Raw genomic sequence first — 21,789 nt, 5'->3', positions numbered from 1 at the left:
AAACTTTTACGACAAACTGAGAGAAATCACGGAAAAGTACTCGGAAAATAACATAGTGCTCATGGGCGACTTCAACGCTCAAGTAGGCGCTCGACTACCAGGGGAAGAAAATATAATAGGGAAGTACGGAAAAGGAAAAAGAAGTAAAAACGGAGAAAAATTGGCTGAATTCTTACTAGAGCAAAACTTAACACTTCTTAATTCCATGTACCGTAAAAAACCCAAAAACAAATGGACTTGGATATCCCCGGACGGAAAGACTAGAAACGAAATCGACTACATAATTACCAACAAAGTCAGGTCATTTAGCGACACAGGAATAATACAAAACCTTAATTTCAATACCAACCACCGTATGGTACGCAGCTGCCTAAAAGAAAAGAGCACAAAAAATCCCAGACCAAAAGCAATACAAATGACCCATTGTAAGAAGGACTCATTAGACAGCACAGAAGACTTGATGGAAGCCGTAATCTCAGATATAGACCTAAACGAAAAATATAAGAAAATAGAAAATAAGCTTAAAAACCAGACAGTAGTACAAATAGACAAAAGCAAAAAAACTTACTTAAGTGAAAAAACTCTAAAACTGGTTGAAGATAGAAGAAATTTAATAATGAAAAAAGACAAAAAAGGAAACCAATATGAAATTTCTAATCTCAGTAAACAGATTCGTGAAAATATGAGAAAAGACAGAATAAACAGAAGAAATAAAACCCTAGAAGATCACATAATCAAAACAGGAGGTACAAGAAAGGCGCTCAAAGAACTTAGAGAAAAGGGGAAAGAATGGATACCAAAAATGAAAGACAAAGAACAGACAACAACGTCTCGCATTGAAATTAAAAATATTGCAACTAACTATTATCGATCACTATACCAAAAACTCAGTTCTGATGAACCACCATCACTCCTGCCTGAAAAAGAACAAGCTATGGAAAATGATAGAATCCAAGATACTGTAAATATACCACAAATACTACAATGCGAAGTAGAAAAAGCTATAAATAGTCAAAAAATGGAAAAAGCTCCCGGCCCAGACAGAATTACAAACGAACTAATGAGAGGAACAATCAATGAGTTAAGCCCGTTACTAACACGGGTCTTTAACGAGACACTATATACAGGCATTATCCCAAAAAATTGGGCAGAATCACACATAATACTTATACACAAAAAAGGTCCAAAAGACGATATGGGAAATTATAGACCCATATCCCTGATTTCAAATGTATACAAAGTTTTTGCAAAAGTAATTCTAAACAGAATATCAAACATTCTCGATGAAAACCAACCAGTGGAACAGGCAGGATTCAGAAAAGACTTCAGCACAATCGACCATATACACACAATAAAACAGCTCATACAAAAATATAATGAATACAACAAGCCCATCTACCTGGCCTTTATAGATTACTCCAAGGCTTTTGATAGCCTCATACATGAATATGTATGGCTAAGCCTAAGAGAGCAGGGAATCGAATGCACCAACATAAATATCATTAAAAACATCTACAAAGAAAGCAAGGCAAGTATTAGGCTGGAAACCACAGGGGACGTTTTCCCTATAGAAAGAGGTGTCAGACAAGGTGACCCACTATCACCAAAGCTGTTTACAGCTGTGCTTGAACAAATGTTCAGAAAATTGGAATGGGATCATCTGGGGCTGAACATAGACGGAGCACGCCTGAATCACCTAAGATTTGCAGATGACCTTGTTATATTGGAGGAAGACCCAAGAAAACTGGAATACATGATACAAACTTTGATAAGCAGAAGCAGTGAAGTGGGTCTAGAAATTAATCTAACTAAGACCAAAATGATGACAAATTCAACCCCCATAGACATAACAAACAATCGACAAAAATTCGAATATGTAGAGGAATATGTATATCTAGGCCAGATAATATCACCAAATGACCAAATGTCAAAGGAAATCGACAAAAGAATTGCGACTGGGTGGAAGAAGTTCTGGGCTCTGAAAGAAGTGATGAAAAGTAAGGAACTGAGCATAAAGATCAAAAAGAAGACTTTTGATACCTGCATCCTACCCTGCATCACATATGGCTGTGAAACCTGGGCCCTTACGAAACACCATAGGGAAAAACTAGAAAGATGCCAGAAAGGGATGGAAAGAAGCATGCTAGGTTTGAAGCTAAAAGATAGAGTCAGAAGTACAGATATACGGCACAAAACCAAACTAACGGATATTCTATCACGTATATATCAACTTAAATGGAGATGGACTGGGCATATGCTTCGATGCAAAAAGGAAAAATGGAGCAAAAAGGTGACAGTTTGGTACCCAAGGGATGGTGTCAGGAGCAGAGGACGGAAAGCAAGAAGGTGGGAGGATGAACTGAAACTCACGGTAGGAGCTCACTGGACAAGAGTAGCCATGGACAGGCAACAATGGAAAGAGTTGGAGGAGGCCTTTGCCGTAAGGCACACCGAAATCAGAGACATTCTGTAACTGCATGCTTGTAAATAGTAGTGTAAGTTTTTTAAGAAATAGTAGTTATAAGATACCTATGTAAGATTTTATTTTGTTACTATTTGTAAGTTTTCGGAAATAAAAGGCTATATTATTATATAATGTCAGAGCAAGTGGTCATAGATGTGTTTATGACGATCGAAAGAAAGTGTTAAGGGGATCCCTAAAGCTAAAATGCTAAAGTCGGCTTGATATACTTGATTAGATTGGAAAAACGGTGGCTTCTATCACATTGATAAAAATATATTTTGTAGCAGAGGGTATACTGAACATGTTAGTTGCTTATAAATTGGTGCAGGATTATAATAAGTATGTTAAAAAAAATTGCAAACACACCATGTCTTTTGCCATTTTTTGACTTATTATGAAAAAACCCTCGAAATCAGAGGGCCCATTTTCATGGAATCTTATATGTATGTGTAGGTAATTAAATTCTTAACAAAGTTACCTTAAAGAGTTGGATTTAATGGACCAGAAGTCAACTTTTTTTGCAAAAAACTAATAAATTCCGGTTTAAAAATGATGACACCGTGACAGATTTCAGATTTCTTCAGTCGTCGCCCTGGTGGCGGCCTGTTAGGAGCGATACCCACGCCATTTTATTTTTTATCAAATATTTCACAAAAACTGATTAAATCAACAAATTATGACTACAAGTATTATAATACATATGCATTTGCTATGGAAAGTTAATTTTCTAATCATTTTAGATGCAGAAAAGCCGAAAATTCTTAGAAAACATTTCGCCTTTTCGATTTGTTTACATTTTTTACTATAGAGTTACAGATGCATAGATAAAGGTAAACATTGCACATAATGACACTTATTAGATTCTCCGAATAAGAACTATACGGTCAATGCAGTATGCCAAAGCGCGAGCCTGTTTATATTCTGAGGGGTAATTTATTTTATTTTAACGGTTGTGTATGGTAGGTAAGCTACACAATATACAGGGTGTTGAAAAGTAAGTTCTTAATTTGTTTTATTTGAAACCAAAAACCGTAGTTAATTAAAAATATATATATTTTAAGATGTGGTAGTCTGTACACTACAGGTTGTTAAAAATAAGTAAGTATTTTTAAAAATTGAAGATCTAAAATTTACATAATTTTTTAAATCTATTTAACAAGCTTTGCAAAAAAGCGGTTAAGTGCGACTGTATCTCGCCATGAAAAAAATGAAATGTTTACTGTAGCTATGAATTTTATGCGTTACAAGTGGAATAAAATACCGCATAATATTATGTACAACTATGTAAGAGCCTACTTTAAAAAAAAAAACTCATAAGAAAATATTAAAATACACAGGTTTTTTAACCCCTGAAGGAAATAGAGGGGTGTTATAAGTTTAAAGTAAGGGCGGAATTTTTTTTTAAATTAGGGTGATAGGTAATGTATATTTTTAATGATTTTTTCAAATAGGTAAATGTTATACCATTTTTAAATTGCCATAAAATTACCTATAGTTATAGTTATAGAAAAGGGCAGGGCAACCAGTGCCCATTCGCCACTGCAACCTAAAAGGTCTATAAATTATGACTCCCCATGCCGAGTCTCACTCTACAGGCCCAGGTCTTTTATAAACCTGATATTACCTATACAGGATGTTGCAAAAAGGGTATACTGTGCCGAAAGGGTTTGACTCAGGGGTTATTCTGAACAACTTTTGTTCTCCAAGTTTTGGAAATTCTCGAAAAATAAATTCGGTCTCTATAGTAAAAAGTCACGTGATCGAATAAGTTTCTATGTAAAAGGTTTTGTTACGTGAATTTTCAAAATTGTAGAAGAAAAGTGGATCAGAATGGCACCTAAATCCACTTTTGGCTAAGCTTTATACCCTTTTTTCAATACCTTGTATAAAATATCGTCAGCGTCACCTTAGATCGTAATCATCGTAACTCCTCGTGACCAAATTTTAGAGGAGACATAAATACTGTTTTATTTGTAGTTCTAGTTGGCATACTACCCACCTAAAGTTTTTTTTAACTAGCCTAAAAATGATTTGTTTAGACAGTCTATCTTCCTGTTCAACCGCAGCCTGAGTGCCAGTGACTCAATGACTGAAAGGAGGCCATTAGTGCTCCTAAATAAATAAAGCAGGCCTGTAGATTATCTTTCAGTGTACCGACACATCTGATTGCTGTAAGAGCCTGATAAGCTCTTCGAACGAGTCATACCTCTGTGGTGGTACGGTTTCGACCTTTCGGACAGTCAGTTTGGTATCCGAAATGCGGATTCGAATAGTGGGTACAATACTTTGCGTTCGTTCACTGTCGGAGCAGGATAAGAACCACGGGCGAGTTGTTGCGCTGGCTGTTTGCTTAAAAATAGTAACCGCGTTCAACTCTATCCCCTAGAGGGCGAACCTTCCATCTATACCATCACTTGTCTTCTTATCTGCAGAAAATTGACAGAGGTCATACGTGTCTAACAAGTACATTAAGGATGCGAAAAGAGAGGGTTTGTTTTCACTGAAGAAGTTCAGTTGCGGAGTTCCACAGCGGTAGGTCTTGGACCCCTCTGCTGTGGAACTTGGCATACAACGCGGTCTTGCAAATCAAGCTCGCAAACGGCGTTAGCACAGTGCATTTTTCTAATGTCACACAGGTCGTGAGGTAGGCTGAGAGCCTCCTTCGGGGATGACATCCCAATGATTCATTACGAAAAAATTGCTGCAGCTGTGCTCGCCATGCAGTGCATGGGCTACTTCCGAATCTGGGGGGCTGTTGCAAAGGAGTCCGTTGCCTCTATACGGTACGGGTTCCGTGCGATCTATGATCCTTCCGGGAGCACCTGTTTTGTCAAGTCGAAGAGAATGGCTCGTATTCGACGCAATTTGCAGTACTGGTGGGATTGGTTGGAGGACAGGACAGCAGGAAGCTGCAGCAGCCGTCATGCTGTGATTCGACGCATAGATGCAAAAAAAAGTTGATAGTAACTTCATGTTAATAAAATATTAGATCTTAATTTAACAACATAACATTGCAAAAGAAAAATTAACATTGTTGAGTATGTTATTGTAATTTACTAAATTAGTAATAAAAACAAAGGCTTATTGCATAGTTTTCGTTCACGTTCGCCTACATCGCACGTTGTATATGAGAATAAAGGGTATAATTACTAAGTTTTCTTGTTTAAAAATCACGGTTTGGGGTTTAGAGGAAAACAAATGGTAAAATGCGGAATACAGTTTTTTTTTTCGAATAAAGAGGAAAACATGTGAATTCAAAAAACGTTTCTATTGACACCAAAGAGTACTTTTCGCCGAGAAAAGTGGAGTTACAATGTTTGCGATCTAAAGTGATGATAGAACTAGAACTTATTTTTTCAGTTCACCTGCTGTTGAGTGAAATCGTAATTAGGTAAATGACTCCTTGACATGAAAATAACTTTTTTTTTATAATCGTTATAACAAAACCGTTTTTTTTAATACAGCAATATTTGTAGGTGTACTTACAGTGAGCAAAAGAGCGCAGCAAGGTGTAAATTTTTTGGTTTTTAAGAAACAAAAATATTATTTCTATCATATCCCAAATACACATAAGTACTTAAAAAAAAAATACACACTTTCGCCTTGTACTAATGTACCCCCTTGCGGGGGTACTTACATGTTATTATTTTTCTGGTGACCTCCCCATATCCCTTTGCCAGCTACGTAACCTTTTGTGACACCCTGTATATGCAGAGTTCTGCAAACTACTGTTCTGCTTTTGAAACACCAAAAAAAAACAGGTCGTCTAACTAAAAGGTCACGTGACCAAAAAAAAATTATATGAAGAAGCGTTTTTTTCATGAATATAAAAAATTACGTAGGATAAAAGTTTTTCAGAGTGACGCCTGAGTAACGCCCTTTCGGCTAACTATACTTTTTTTATTACACGGGGGCAGAGTTTAATACAACACCCTGAACTATTAAACTCTGATAATATTTTCGCGATTTTTTTACATTCTGATTTCATTTCCTGGCTTAGAAATAACATCAATAACATGCTGCACACGTAGGTTTCGGCATAGTATTAAACCCTTTTTGCAACAACCTGTATAAATATCGGCACGGGTACGACTTTATATATAATTAATTATTAAATATTAAAAATACTTTCAAATAAAAATAAATATTTTCGTATCACAAAACAATATTACTTACTTAGTATATTTTTAACAAAGTGGCATGTCTTCACTTTTATGTTTTCGAGTACTATGTTAAAATTTCATGTCATTGTGCGTAGAACGCCCCGCATACCTCAACCCCCCCTCACTAGATTTGACAGATTCTGATTTTCTTCCAGCTTTAGTGACAGCCTTAATGTCATTAGTTCTCTCCAAACCTTGATGTGTTAACATTATGTTAATGGCAATGTTAACATATTTGTAATTACCTGAAAATACTTCGATAAGCCTAATATTATAAACGTACAACAATCTTATTATCGTCACGCTGATAAAAGCCGGTTACGTCGCAATCACTAATAATGATCTCTTCAAAAGCGAAGGTTCCAGATTCTCGTCAAATTGATAGCGTATCTCCTCCCCCCCCCCCCCCCCCTTACCCCTTACCCCTCCACTTCCAATCTCCAAGGCACCTGCCAGCCAGGTGTATCTTACTGAAGGGCTCTTCTGGGAACCAGTCTGCTGACTGAGCTCGATAGAGGTAGTTCTAGCCAAAATAAGTTTAACCTTGTAGTCCTTCAAACCTCTGTCTCCTGTGGAAAATATTTGAAATTAAATAGATAGTGGATCGAAGGCGTTTTGTTGGTTACGTAACTTTTTTGGCCATTCGTTTCAACAATTCGTATACTTATGCCTATTTAAATAACGTGGGACGTCACCCCCTTTTACTTACTAACTTCTATACCTACCACTTATAAAACATCCAGTGTGTTAAAAAAAAATCTAAAAAAGTATACAGAAAATTAAAAGCTTATTATATATTACGCGTAGAAAATAGCTGTCGTTGTGGTGTAATTTTTTACTAGACTTGCCCCCAGCTGAAGGACTCTCCAGTAAGTTCTTATTAGATATCAGTGATTGATATTGAGCTCAGCCTTTTCATTTAGACTGTCCTCCATGACAGATAACTGATAAGTGTTGATACTGCTTGCTGATTCTCTAAGAACCTCATCGTAGCCTCATCGTTGAATTTCATAAACGTCAATATGAAAATATATGTAAAAGTCACCACCATGTGCAAGGGGGTTCGCCGCAAAGATCGGCTATATAAGCCATCTTAGGGCGCACGCGCGCCAACAGAACTAGGGGTCGAAGCGGTCGCTATGGCCGAAATCGGTCGGACCAATCATCATCATCATCATCAAAAGTCACCTGCACATCTAAATTTAATAGATGTACGGTCAGCTGCATAAGTAGCTATACACTTTTGTACTTTATCAAACTGATGAACCGTCAATGTTTCAATGAATTCATAGGCGCAGTTTCAGATTCGCGCTGTCCCGTCTGGCGTAGAGGAGCGTCCCCTGGTTGGCGGATAGGGGAATGGTCGGTAGCACAGCCTAGCTACGCTAACCGGATAAGTCTGATGGACTCGCTGACCAACGACGGGTGTGGTCCTCCAGCATTATGGGGGTTGTGCGGCGGGTTAACGCCCCGCCCACGCAAAAAACCATTGTTACGAAACAGACTCAAGAAGAAATACGATCCGATCCCAATAACGACGACCAACGGCATGGAACAACGGACATCCGATTAGCCTCATGGAATGTGCGAAGCTTGAACAAAGATGGTGCCCTGTATCAACTCACCAAAGAACTCACAAGGCATAAAATCAATATAGCCGCGCTACAAGAAGTGAGATGGCCGGGACAAGGAGAATGTGATTTAGAAAACGGAGCCGTGCTATTTTATAGTGGTAACAGCAGCGGCCACCACATTAATGGTACTGGTTTTATCGCAAATAAAGATGCCACTAAAAACATTATTAGATTCGACGCAATATCTGAGAGAATATGTGTTTTAAGGGTAAAGAGCAGATTTAGCAATATCACAATTGTAAACGCGTACGCACCGACAGAATCAGCAAGCGAAGAGGCCAAAGACATTTTCTACGACGAACTGGAATCTGTCTATGATCAGATCCCCGAATATGACACAAAAATTGTTTTGGGCGATATGAACGCGATGATTGGCAAAGAAGAGGCGTTTGTACCCACAATTGGCAAACATAGTAAACATGACCAGTCAAACGACAATGGCATTAGATTGATCAATTTTGCGTCTTCTAAATCCATGGTAGTGAAGAGTACAATGTTCCCACACAAGGAAATACACAAAGGAACGTGGAAATCACCAGATGGAAGAACAGTCAATCAAATTGATCATATCCTAGTTGACTTAAGGCACAAGAGTGTGGTAGAGGATGTCAGAGCATATAGGGGACCAGACTGTGGTAGTGACCACTATATGCTAGGTGTCAAAATGAGGGCGAAGATAAAACTTGCAAAGAAGCATCGGAAACCAACTGAAGAACCATTTGATACAGAAGCTCTTAAGGATCTAAACATGAGAATAACTTTTAAAATAGAACTCGGCAACAGGTTTAAACACTTGCAGGTAGAGGAAAACATCGACAGTGAATGGGCTGTAATCAAAGCCACGATCAAAGATACTGCTCTGAAAGTTCTCGGCAAAAGGAAGAAGAGAAAGCGAAGGAAGTGGTGGACGGACGAATGTGATAGAGCAAGTGAAGAAAAGCGGCATTATAGATTACTAGCAGAACAAGACGAAGAATGGAAGGCGAAGTATGAAGAAGTGAAAAAGGCAACGAGAAACACCATACGAAAGGCTAAGAAAGAACACCTAGAGAACTTAGTAAAAGACATGGAAACACTCATGAACGCCAATGCCACACGCAAGTTCTATCAAGAGCTAAGGTCTGTGAAAAAAGGCTATCAACCAACCTCACAGTTCCTTGAAGACTCGGAAGGGAACTTGGTAACGGATGAGGACAATCGCAAGGACATGTGGCTTAAATATTTCCAGGAGCTACTGAATTGTCCTCCGGTGAACGATCAAAGCCTTGGCATAGGTGAAGATAGTGAGAACCAAGCAGAAGTACAACCACCAAGCATTGATGAAGTAGTAGGCGCCATCACTAGGCTAAAGAACAATAAATGTCCGGGTATTGATAATATCACCGCCGAAGTCTGGAAGCATTGTGGTAATGAGGTACAAGCACGAATACACAAGCTGATTCTGAAGATCTGGGAGACAGAAAGACAGCCGGACGAATGGAATGTTGGCGTTATCTGCCCCATCCACAAAAAGGGATCTAGGAAAAGATGCTCAAACTACCGGGGTATTGCATTGCTGCCGACTGCTTATAAGATCCTCTCCTACATACTGCTACGTAGACTGGAACCGTATGCAGAAGAGACTCTGGGAGACTACCAATGTGGATTCCGACGCAATCGTAGCACCGTTGACCAGATTTTCCTGCTTAAACAGCTAATGGAGAAGAAGTGGGAATACGCGCAAGACATTCACGCACTTTTTGTGGACTTCACGAAGGCATACGACAGTGTAGACAGGGAAATACTGTTCAAAATACTGCTAGTATTTAAAATGCCGAGGAAACTAGTGTCCATGATAAAAGTGGCCACGGGCATAAGTAGGATGCGCGTAAAGGTGGACGGTGACCTTACTGACGCTTTTTCCGTGGTAACCGGGCTCAAGCAAGAAGACGCCCTGTCACCCGCGCTGTTTAATCTGGTGTTGGAGTATGTCATCCAAAAAGTGTTAACACATGATGGCGGGGTACAACTGAATGGACAGCACAAGGTGATCGGGTACGCCGACGACTTAGCTCTGTTGGGGGAGAGTGAACGCGAGGTCCAAGAAGCTGCCAAAATACTAGAAGAGGAAGCTCACAGGGTCGGGCTCAGAATCAGCACAGAAAAGACCGAATACCTCCACATGACACGATACCGAGGCAACCATGAGGTACGAAAAAACCTGCAAGTGGGAGAGACAGCCTATAAGTCATAAGTCATAAGTCATTTATTCATAATATTACGATTACATGTCAAAATTTAAATACATAATAATATAATAATAATTTACAATTACCAATAATTAATTACCTTTAGTAGATATAATGTCACAATATAATTATAAGATTATAAAAATAATCATTATTACACAATGTATAAATAAGTTAATAAAATTAATTTAATTAATTTAAATTGAATAAAAGATTAACTAGGTCGAACATTCAATTGATAAATTCGTCAAATCTATAGAACGCTTGCTCGACAAGCCAGCGTTTTAGTGCGGACTTGAACCGATCATGGCTAGGTGCTTCCGTGATGGCAATAGGCAGCTTATTATACACCGCGGGTCCCATGACATGGGTGAGCTTCCCAGACTTGGCCAGCCCGCGGCCCAGGGCCATCAGTTTGTTGGCCCGGCGCGTATTGCGATGGTGCACGTCGCCGTGGGTTTGGTAGGACTCGTAGTTGTCTCGGACGTACATCGCTACCTGGTAAATCACTATGGAGGGCAGCGTCATGATGCCTAGCGACTTAAAGTACGGCCTCGCGGAGGTGTCCTGCGACACGCGTGCGATGGCTCTGACGGCCCGCTTCTGCATTCTAAAGGCGCGCTCCCAGTCGGCGGCGCGCCCCCAGAGCTCGGCGCCGTACTGCAGCAGCGAGTGCACGGTGGCGAAGTAGCAGGTGCGGACCACCTCCGCAGGCACGGTGCGCGCCAGGCGGTTCAGCGCGAAACATGCGCTGCCCAACTTTCCGCAAACTTTATCGATGTGAGCATCCCAGGTCAACCCTCTGTCGAGTATAAAACCCAAGAAGGTGGCGGCTTTGGTTTGTTCGACGACTGCATCACCCGCTCGTACCGAGATGGCTTTCGGTGGTTGGCCAGCAAGGTTGAAATGTATGAACTGGGTCTTGCTGATGTTCAAAACCATTCCGTTCATTCCAAACCACTGAGCGAGTTTTGTAGCCGTCTCGTTTAAACGCTGCTCCAGTTGCTCGATGTTGGGAGCGACGACTACTCCCGCCACATCGTCCGCGTACATTAGCATGTGCGCAGTATCGATGCTTTGGGGCAGGTCGTTCAGGAGGAGCGAAAACATAATATTCGACAGCGAGGAACCCTGGGCTACCCCCATCGTTGTAGTCAGCGGATCAGACCTAATAGAACCTCCTTCGCCCACTACGACTTGCGACCTCTGGCGCATGGAATTAGTCAGTAGGGCGAGAGAAGGTCCACTAATGCCATAGTAATTCATTTTGGTAGCGAGTACGTCGTGGTTGGCTACGTCGAAGGCCTTGGACAGGTCGCAGAATACGACAGCAACCTGCAACTTGTTCTCCCTCGCTCCCACGACTCGGCGCAGCAGCTCGCGCGCCATGGCAGTGGTGGAGCGGCCCGCGCGGTACGCGTACTGCCGCTCGGACAGCGCCGCCGTGGACTCCAGGAACTCCACCAGGCGGGAGCTCAAACCATTCTCGAATACCTTCGCCGCTGCCGGTATAACGGACACGGGACGGTACCCGTCAATATTTTCTTTGCCGCCCTTACCCTTGAAAATAGGAGCTATTTTGCTCATTTTAAAAGTAGTGGGATAAATACCATGCTTCAGACACTCATTGTACAGTTCGGCCAGCACGCCAGCGAGGGCTCCGGCCGCTGTGTGCAGAAGGTCCATCGATATATCGTATACATCTTTGGTAGGTTTCTTCGGGATACGAGTGATGATAATTCGATAGACCTCGGCAGCGGTGAAGCGGCGGAATCGCAGCGAGCGGTCGGGCGGGGCGCGCGCGGCGGCGAGCGCGAGGCGCGCGGCCGGCTGGTCGGCGCTGGGCGCTCCGCACGACGCGGCCGCCGACACAAAGCGTGTGTTCATCGCATCGACCGCTTCCTTCGAGGATTTAAATACCTCTCCATTCGAGCTTTTGACCACGTCAGTAAAGTCTACTCTAGCGAATGTACTCTTCCCCCTCTCTCTATTTACTACTTTCCATACTGCCTTACAGGTGTTGCTACTACTATGTAAAATGTTTGAGTAGTAGGCTGACTTCTGTCTCAGCAGTACTTTAGTGTATTTGTCATTGAGATCTGAAATTAAATGTTGGAGAGAGTGGGTTGAAGTGCTCTCCAGCTCGGTTAGATCAAAAATGAGCGTCTTTAGATCTAACACTTCTTGTGTGATCCAACTTTGCTCTTTCCGTGAAACAAATTGTTTTAGCGGGAAGCATGCTTCAATTTTATTTCGTATTACTGACATTACTGACGTGGCTAGGTCATCAGGGCTCGCCAAGTTCTTGGTCCATATTGCAGACCAGTCTACAGAAGCGATCGATGCAACGAAGCTGGCTCGGTTGTTTTGAGTCATTTGTCGAAGCAGGCGTGGGCTCGGGCGGGCGGGCGGCGGCAGACACAGGGCGGCGCGCACGGCGAGGTGGTCGCTCAGCAGAGTGGCCACGGGCTCCGCGCGCACCGCGCCGGCCGGCAGGTTGCAGTACAGGTGGTCGAGGCATGTCGATGTTGTCGCTGTGACCCTGGTTGGAAAGCTTACCTCATTCCTGTAGCTATGGATGGAGAGGATGTCCATCAACCTTTTCTGTTCACTACAAGGAGGACCTATCACGTCAACATTGAAGTCACCTACAATGACGCAGCTCAACCCCAACTCATTTGTTTTGTCTAACAAGCGTTCCAAGTGCGTTAAAAATGTATGAGCGTCGACTAAACCGGTTCTATACACACAAATTATAGTTACACTAAAGTCAATTAAATCTATTGCAGAAATCTCACAGTATCTTTCTACAGACAATTCGGTAAGATTCTTATTCTCTACGGCCTTAGTGCTATTGTTTACAAACAAACAAGATCCTCCATGGGAATCGTCGTAAGGTCGACAGTAACTTGACATTAAATTATAGTTATTAAACGATGTTCCGATACAGTGCAGTTTGTCCTTGGTTAACCAGTGTTCCGTTAACGCTAGGACATCACATTTTAGTTCACACTGCAGCAAAACCTCGAGTCTCTGAGTCTTTTTATCTAAAGATCGCACATTTTGGTTACTTATGGTTAAAACATTCGAGCTTACGCAATAGTTGTTGAGCATACTAGGAGACGGCGGCGGCGGCTGCGCGCGCGGCCGGGCCTGGCGGGCCACTACTGCGGCTGCGGCCGGCGGCGGCGCCGAGTGGGGATCGCTCGCTGCTTCGGGTGTTGTCGTCTTGTCCCCGACGGCGATCGCCGCGGGGTGGGGCGGGAAACCAATCCGTGAATCGTACGTGCTGGGGCCACACAGATGGCGATTGAAATTTGCCATAAATGCTGTCGGGCATTCCAATTACGAAGCAAGCGTGTTTCTTTGTTAGTATATTTCTTTTTTCTACAGTATACTCTTCACATTTTTCGATTTTCTTGAGGTAGGTCATGAGGGCTTCCTCAGTCGTCTCTGGTTTAAAGGACCAGGCTTGCATGTGTCTGATTTATTATAAGGGAGTGGCCAAATTTAAATACTTAGGTTGTACGATCACTGACACAAACACAAGGGAGCAGGAGATCGACATCCGAGTACAAAACGCCCTCCGATGCAGCGCTGCTCTTCATAAAGTGCTAGTGTCAAAGCTTCTCAGCAGGAAAACCAAGATCCGAATTTATAAAACCGTAATCCGGCCGATCTTGATGTATGGCTCTGAGGCTTGGACACTCACTCTCAAGGAAGAGAATAAAATTCTGGTTGCGGAAAGAAAGGTGATGAGGAAAATGCTCGGACCAACGAGGAGGGAAGATGGTAGCTGGAGAGTACGGAAGAACCAGGAAATCGAAGACCTGATTTCCGAGCCAAACATCCTTGGTCAAATTAAATCCCTGCGACTCCGTTGGCTTGGTCATCTGCAAAGGATGGGGGAGGATCGGGCTGCCAAGAGGGCCTACCTTGGAGTACCAAGCGGTCGTAGACCAGTTGGCCGTCCCAAATATCGCTGGAGCGATGAAGTCGGCAAGGACCTGCGCCAACTACAGGCAGGCGACTGGAGAGCGACTGCGCAGGATAGAGACCAGTGGCGACTTCTTGTGTCTGAGGCCAAGATCCACTTCGGGTCGCTGAGCCAGCGGAGTAAGTAAGTAAGTAAGTTTCAGATTGACAAGGTACAAAAGTGTATAGATAGCTACTTATACAGCTGATTGTACCCTTACCTAAGTGAATGAGCCGTTTTCCTTGACAGCTGTCAGTTGAGCTTTTGGGTAAGCCGATAGACGGCGTGAAAACGCAGTGTACCAACTGTCAAAAATTACATAGAGAGCAAAGAGTACTAAACTCAGAATAAGAACTCACTAGTTGTGATTAAATGTCGGGTGGTAGCGCGAGCCATCCTTCCGAGGCTCAGACTGCATGTGGCTTGGGATAGTGCTAAGTATTCTGTGAATAGTTCTACCCGCGCCGTCACGTAGTGTTCTTTTCTCTATGCGCGCCGTTTGAACGGGTGCTGCGTGCGAGAACTGATTTTCTATTTTTATTTATTGTATGATCCTAAATAAGATCCCAAAGAAATACTTACAAGACAAGATGAGAATGTGTGCCGTCGCAACTTGTAAAAACTAACTCTACAGTATCAAGGGAGGAGGAGCAGATAGCTCAACTACAACTCAATTAATACAGGAGAAACACAAGGAAACTGAGAAAACTTGAAAAGAACGGCTGTACGCACAATCGCACTGAACGCTGAAGCAACAGTGACATCGACATCATAGAGAAAATAATACTACAATTCTACCTACATACGTCACTTTCACATTTCCTTAGCCTCACAGAATAACATATTGTGATCTGAGTGTGTTCTGAGGGTTTGAAAGTTGGTACAACCCCAGACAACGCCATCTATTTCTCCAAAAAGGAACTTTTTTTTTTTTTTAACAAACGCCTCATTGTATGACGACCTGTCACGTGAGTTCTTAGCTACATACTTACTTAGTTTCATATCCCCAAGTGTTCAAAGTATACGTTACACCGAAAAACCTGATCCATTGAATTTGATTAACATTTTTAAGCTTAAATAACCACTAGTTTAAAATAAAACGGTGAATAAATGAAGAGACTGAAAACTTTTTTTAATCGGAAACTTTTGTCATAAAGTGACACGGAATTTAAAAGTTTCGAAACTTCCGGCGGTACTAAATTGTGAGTAGAAACTTTACAAAATAAGCTTTATTTATAACATTTTATGAATTTCCCAAGTAGGAAAGCTTTTGTTTTTAATCACGCTCCATACAGATACCAGCATTGCGTGTCAAATAAACCAAATATTGCTTGCATTAATTCACTCTGCTTTATTATTCATAATAATTAAATCGTTAGGGCCTTAATTACCCTTTAAAAGGGGTAGCGTAATAAAGTATTAACCGACGCTCATAAAGCTGGAAAAAAAAACTTTAGCCATCATCATTCGGTCGCAACTTTTCTTTACTAAATAAAACATTGTGGCTCCGGCGAAATTGGAAATTAGATTTGCATTTTTAAAGAACGCGACGGGGCCCTTAAACGCAATAAAGAAGCCATGTTTTTTATCCTTTCTTTAAGGAAAACGAAAACCATTTTTTTAAACGTGATATCTTTGCGAATTGAATGTAATAATTGGGTTGTAATTGTACGTCCAAGATTAAGATCTTTTAGGTTTTCATATTTCAAAAGGAATAAAATGGAAGCATTATATGATTAATCTGTTATCTGTCTGTCAGTTATTATGAAAAAAGATATGCATATTAAATACGGTAGTGTATTTAATATATCAAAGTGTAGCTTTTCTTTGATAAGGTAGGTATTTCCCGTTGACCTAGAACTACTCGTAAAAGATTTGGCTAAATACGAAAAATCTTTTAGCATAAGATGAATGGCTCATTTAAAAGAATAATTAAGAATCAAACGAACTTACCTTGTGAAGTTTGATGTCTAATTATACGAGTCTCTCGAACGAAGATGATTACGATATTACATGCAGCACGCGAGATGATGCTATCCTAATCACACTTTTAAAGCCCTAAAAATAGTTTTATTTTTAGCACTAACAAATTTGTGCCTGTGTAGCGGGGCCTTATATTTGTCTATGGCCCTCACCATTTCCGTTGTCTATGGTGCCGCCGTTTTGTTCGCCATTATTTCAGAGCAACTTTTTATTTTATTTTTTAAGCATTGGGTACCTAATAGGGCAGGGCGGGATTGTAATCATCTTCGTTCGAGAGACTCGTATAATTAGACATCAAACTTCACAAGGTAAGTTCGTTTGATTCTTAATTATACTTCGTTTCTCTCTCGAAGATGATTACGATATTACATGCAGATGTTCAGAGCATCGAAAAATAAAATAAAAATAAACACATGAATAATCAACAATTATCCAAAAAATTATTATTCATTCAATTTAACATAGCTTATATTAATTAAACTTAACATCTTCTCATAGTGAGAATTCAATCGATAAATGTTATAAAAGTTAAAATAAACTTAAGTCTATTACTTAACATATTCAAATTATGTACCACAATAAGTACTTAATTACCTACTTACTCATATAAATCCAAAATCAACATGTTCTATGGAGAATGTTAAAATCAGAACGTACATACTTTATATAAGTGGGTATAAGTATCAACAAAATAGTGATTGTACAAAATCAGTGTCTGTTGAGTTACAAACATCTTTATTATAGTATTTTAAGAATACCTTGGAATCCTTAGTCCAGCCTGCGGCTTTCCGAATTACTTCTAAGTTGACCCCAGCTCTATGAGCTGCTGATGTAGACGCATGGCGAGTACTATGAGAGCCATATACTTTAACGTCTATGCCACTCTTCTGTAACATAAATTTGACCCAGTGGGATAGTGTTTGGGTAACAACTCTTTTGTGAGGCTTCTGATAGCTAATAAAAAGATATTTTTCTTGGAGTCTTAAATGAGCTGTCCTATCCATGTATGATTTAAGGCAAAGGGCTGGGCAAACTGTGGGGTTTTCTTTAATGTATGGCAACATAATCAATGGTTGAGACGATCCTGGTTTAGATGTTTTAATTAAGTCATCAATTTTAATAATAATTTTATCTAAATCAAATGTAATATTATCAATTTTAATCAAACTTAATGTTTGCATTCTTTGTGCAGATGCTAAAGCCAGCAAAGTAATTGTTTTATGTGATAAATCTTTAATTGAGATTGAATCATTGGGTAAATTATTAGTAATATAGGTTAATACTACATTAGGGTTCCAAGTGTTATTGTATTTTGGCGCAGGTGGTTTTAAACGATAAACGCCCTTAAAAAATCTCTTTACGGATTCATTACAGGTGACCTCCTGGCCTAATAAAATTGACAGTGCTGAGCGGTGGCTATTAAGTGTACTATAATTAGCTCCAGAATTAAATTTTTCTGTCAGATATTCTATTACTTGGCTAGTATTGGAATTACAATAATCTATACCTTTAATACTGCAATATGCCCACCACGCTTTGAGTGACGCATTGTATTGCTTCAGTGTATTGTGAGAAAATGAAGCCATCATAATGTTAAGTGAGGTGATGGGGATCCCACGCTTCATCAGTGCCTGCCTGATAATCTCCCGGCCATCAGGGTTAGCTCTGCATGGAGCGGATGTGACTCCCTGAAAGGGGAGAATAGCAAATTTTTATTAGGCTTGAAGTATAAAACTTCTGATATGAGTAACTTTGACCAAACTGGGAACCATGATTGAGTTGGCCAAAGTGGCACAACTAAATCTCCTTCTGCTTTATCGAATTTTATCTTATGTAGAACTTTAGAAATTAAGCTGAAGGGTGGGAAAGCATAAAATCTTAATCCCTCCCAGTTAAATGTGAAAGCATCAACTATTTCTGAGTTCGGATCTAATTTCCATGATGCATATCTAATACATTTGTGGTTTTGAATACTAGCAAACAGGTCAAATTCAGGGGTACCAAATGCAACTGTCAACTGGTTAAAAGCATAGTCAGCCAATTCCCACTCCGTGTCTATATTAATTGCCTGACGAGATTCAAAATCAGCTTCCTTGTTGTTACTAGACTGTATGTATGATGCAAATATATTAATATTGCGCACCTCACACCATTGCCATATATCCCGTGCAATATTGTTTAAATGTGGGAACTGTACTCCACCCATTCTATTGATATAGGCAATAGCTGTGGTATTATCTATTCTTAACAGGATATTGGAATTATTAAGGTGTGATGCAAAGATTTTAAGTCCATAAAATGCTGCTAGCAATTCTAAGGTGTTGATGTGCTGTGATAATTGGGAACCGTTCCAGTGCCCATGAGCTGTTTTATCATTACAGACAGCGCCCCAGCCTGTCGTTGAAGCATCACTAAATATTACAATATCATAGTTATTTGTTTGAAATGAGCAATATGAAGAATCAGTATTGTCTCTCCACCAAATTAAATCATTATTTAAATGCGCAGGCAAAACCATTGCTTTGTTGTAATTATTTGAGTATTTGAGAGCTAAAAACTTTTCTCTCTCAAATTGTTTAGTGTACACCCAGCCATACTTAACAGCTGGGCATGCTGATGTTAACAAGCCTAAAAACTTAGCAAACTCCCTGACCGAGCATTTTTTATTATTTAAAAATTTTGTTGCTTGAGCTTTAATACGACTTTTCTTTTCCTCTGGCAACGATATGCACATGTTAACCGAATTAAATATGAAGCCTAGGAAGGTACATTCTTTCCTGGGGTATGTCTGGCTTTTTTCCTCATTAATCAAAAAACCTAGTTTTAAAAGTATATCTCTGGTTGTTTTTAAATTGTCAAGACAGTCTTTGAATGTGTTTCCAATAAGCATAAAATCGTCCAAGAAATTGACAGACAGGTATCCTAATGAACGTAAGTAGTGTAAGACGGGCCTTAATAATTTGGTAAATACATATGGGGCTGTACAGAGACCAAAGGGTAGGACATTAAATTCAAACAATTCACCTTTCCAGGTAAAACGAAGATAAACTCTATCACTTGGAGAGATGGGCAGTAAAAAATATGCATCCTTTAAATCTAGGGTTGCCATGTAAGAGTTAAAATCAATAAGCTTTAGAGCTGTGCGATAGTCTTCCATTTTAAAATGGGTGGGATTAATGAATTTATTAAGTTCCTTTAAATTTAAGATAAACCTATGCTTTCCATTAGACTTGGGTACTGTGAAAATTGGTGAAATAAATTGATTTTCGCATGTACTACATGGAGATATGAAACCTGACTCTAAAAGGTCATTAATACAGTCATTGATAATTAGAGTCTCTTCGGTACTATAACATTTACTTTGACTTGAAACTGTTTGATATGGTTCATTATCAAATGGTATTTGGTATCCCTTAACCCAAGACAGGATAGTTGTGTCATTGGTAATATTAATCCATTCATTAATGTAATACTGGAGCCTGCCTGCAGTAGGTATAGGTTTGTGTACCTGTGATAGAGTATTTAACGGCGTCGGTTCTGCGGTGGGCGGCTGTAGTTCCGTGGACGAGTCGCCTGCGGCGGCGGCGGCGGCGCACGGCGGTAGTCCCACTGCGCGGGCGCTGGCGGCGGCGGTGGCGGTGGTCGCCGAGGCTGGCGGGGGTACGCTCGCGGCTCGGCGACTGGTGCCCGAGGTGCCCCCCGTACGTTTAAAGCTGGTTGGCTACGAGGCATGGTAGTGTTCAGCTGTGCACGATGTTGATGGTTGCTAGAATTGTATCTCAACTCGGAAGCTGATACAGATATGGCCTTTGAAGTCTTCAGGTGTTCAGTCAGGTTGGACCCAAATAGGTTATGGTCTATTTTAGTGTTCTTTATAGTGTCTCTTTTAGATTTGTTAACAGCATTGATAATGGCAAACCGCCTCGATACAGACTCCCTGTGATGGATATCACATAATAGGCGGCCGGCATCACTTAGAATTTTTATAAGTTCTGGATCACTATGCCTCTCTGTTAGTGTCATATTTAAAGCTTTTCCAATTGCTGAGAGGCAACTAGCCATGACATCTTGTTTCTTCTCAGAGTAGGCATCCTTCTTTATATTAAGGTCATGTAGCGCCGACTTCACCTCTGGGTTGAGTTTAGGTGGCCTGATAAATGCACAGTTTTCTGCTGGTAAGTAATGTTTAGATAACTCTGATTTCTCCTCCTTTGTGAGCCCGTTTAGCAGAATGTGCTTCCATCTATTTGCGACTTCCTTGTGCAAGTCGTCACCGAATTCCTTGACTTGAGTGGGGTCAGAGCCAAGTAACTCCAGCACCTCGGGGTCCAGCTGGCTATTTTCTTCTTCCGTAACCAGATTTACATTTTCGGTAGCTGCGGTAACATCTGTAATTGTACAGAAAAAACAACCGGTCAGTTTCACATTTGTAGGTTAACTTTTCCACACGCGATATACGCCGGGGAAGAAAATACCTATTTGCGTTATTTTATTACGCTCATTATACATGGTTATCATGACATGAAATCCACATATCTACACACGATAAACGTCGAGATATTATGAAGGAAAGATCAGTCAACCACGTGTTCTAACCAAGTTCTAACAAGTAGATTTCACAATTTGTATTTAACATCTGGACCCGATATGCACTTGAAACTTACCTTCATTGCCTTCATCAGGGACATAATCACAGAGATTCATGCTTGCTGGCGATTGCGCAGGAGATAGACACACACCTTGTGAAGGTGTCTCACATCCATCCGACGACGAGGAGGAAATTCTTCTTTTCTTCCTGACAAGTTTCTTCACTTTTTTCATTACCTTTTCCAGTAATTCACTTTCATCTTTACTTCTTTTTCTTTTCCCCATTCTTATCTAGCTTTTTTAATTATTAATTTTCCTTGTGCGACGTGACTCGGATAACACAAAATCGAGTAATGGCGAACAAAACGGCGGCACCATAGACAACGGAAATGGTGAGGGCCATAGACAAATATAAGGCCCCGCTACACAGGCACAAATTTGTTAGTGCTAAAAATAAAACTATTTTTAGGGCTTTAAAAGTGTGATTAGGATAGCATCATCTCGCGTGCTGCATGTAATATCGTAATCATCTTCGAGAGAGAAACGAAGTATAATGTAGCCTTATCGCCAGCAGTAATCTCTTCCATTACTTCCTCTGACTACCTAATATGTAGTGATATTGTTCACTTAATTAACTGAACGCGAAAGTTTTGGCTCATTCCTAGATTTCCTAGTGCTCATTGTTGTTTAGGCAGACTAATCTAATTTACTGTCGAAGTTTAGTCAAGAATTAAACCACCCTCATTGGTCAATA

At 40.6% G+C, this 21,789-nt stretch overlaps 1 protein-coding gene across 1 annotated transcript; it reads right to left on the bottom strand.

The window, feature by feature from the left end:
- Window positions 1-18,000: 18,000 nt before the first annotated feature.
- LOC105394286 (arp2/3 complex-activating protein rickA) lies at window positions 18,001-21,551 on the bottom strand. Its single transcript, XM_038111859.2, has 3 exons — window positions 21,113-21,551; window positions 19,957-20,836; window positions 18,001-18,136 (listed from the first exon to the last, which is right to left on the bottom strand). The coding sequence occupies exons 1-2, from the start codon at window positions 21,318-21,320 to the stop codon at window positions 19,971-19,973; spliced, it is 1,074 nt and encodes a 357-aa protein (XP_037967787.2). The 5' UTR covers window positions 21,321-21,551; the 3' UTR covers window positions 18,001-18,136; window positions 19,957-19,970.
- Window positions 21,552-21,789: the final 238 nt, after the last annotated feature.

The sequence above is a fragment of the Plutella xylostella genome, chromosome 17 (genome assembly GCF_932276165.1).
Source record: "Plutella xylostella chromosome 17, ilPluXylo3.1, whole genome shotgun sequence".
NCBI lineage: Eukaryota > Metazoa > Arthropoda > Insecta > Lepidoptera > Plutellidae > Plutella > Plutella xylostella.
Note: the sequence above shows the minus strand (reverse complement) of the source record. Positions and strands in the feature narration are given on the sequence as shown.

Bases quoted from the DNA above. Each gene is read 5' to 3' on its own strand.
- LOC105394286 (XM_038111859.2), bottom strand. From the start codon at position 21,320: ATGGGGAAAAGAAAAAGAAGTAAAGATGAAAGTGAATTACTGGAAAAG. The intron at 20,837-21,112 runs GTAAGTTTCAAG...GTACAATTACAG, and splicing joins CCCTGATGAAGGCAATGAAG to ATGTTACCGCAGCTACCGAA.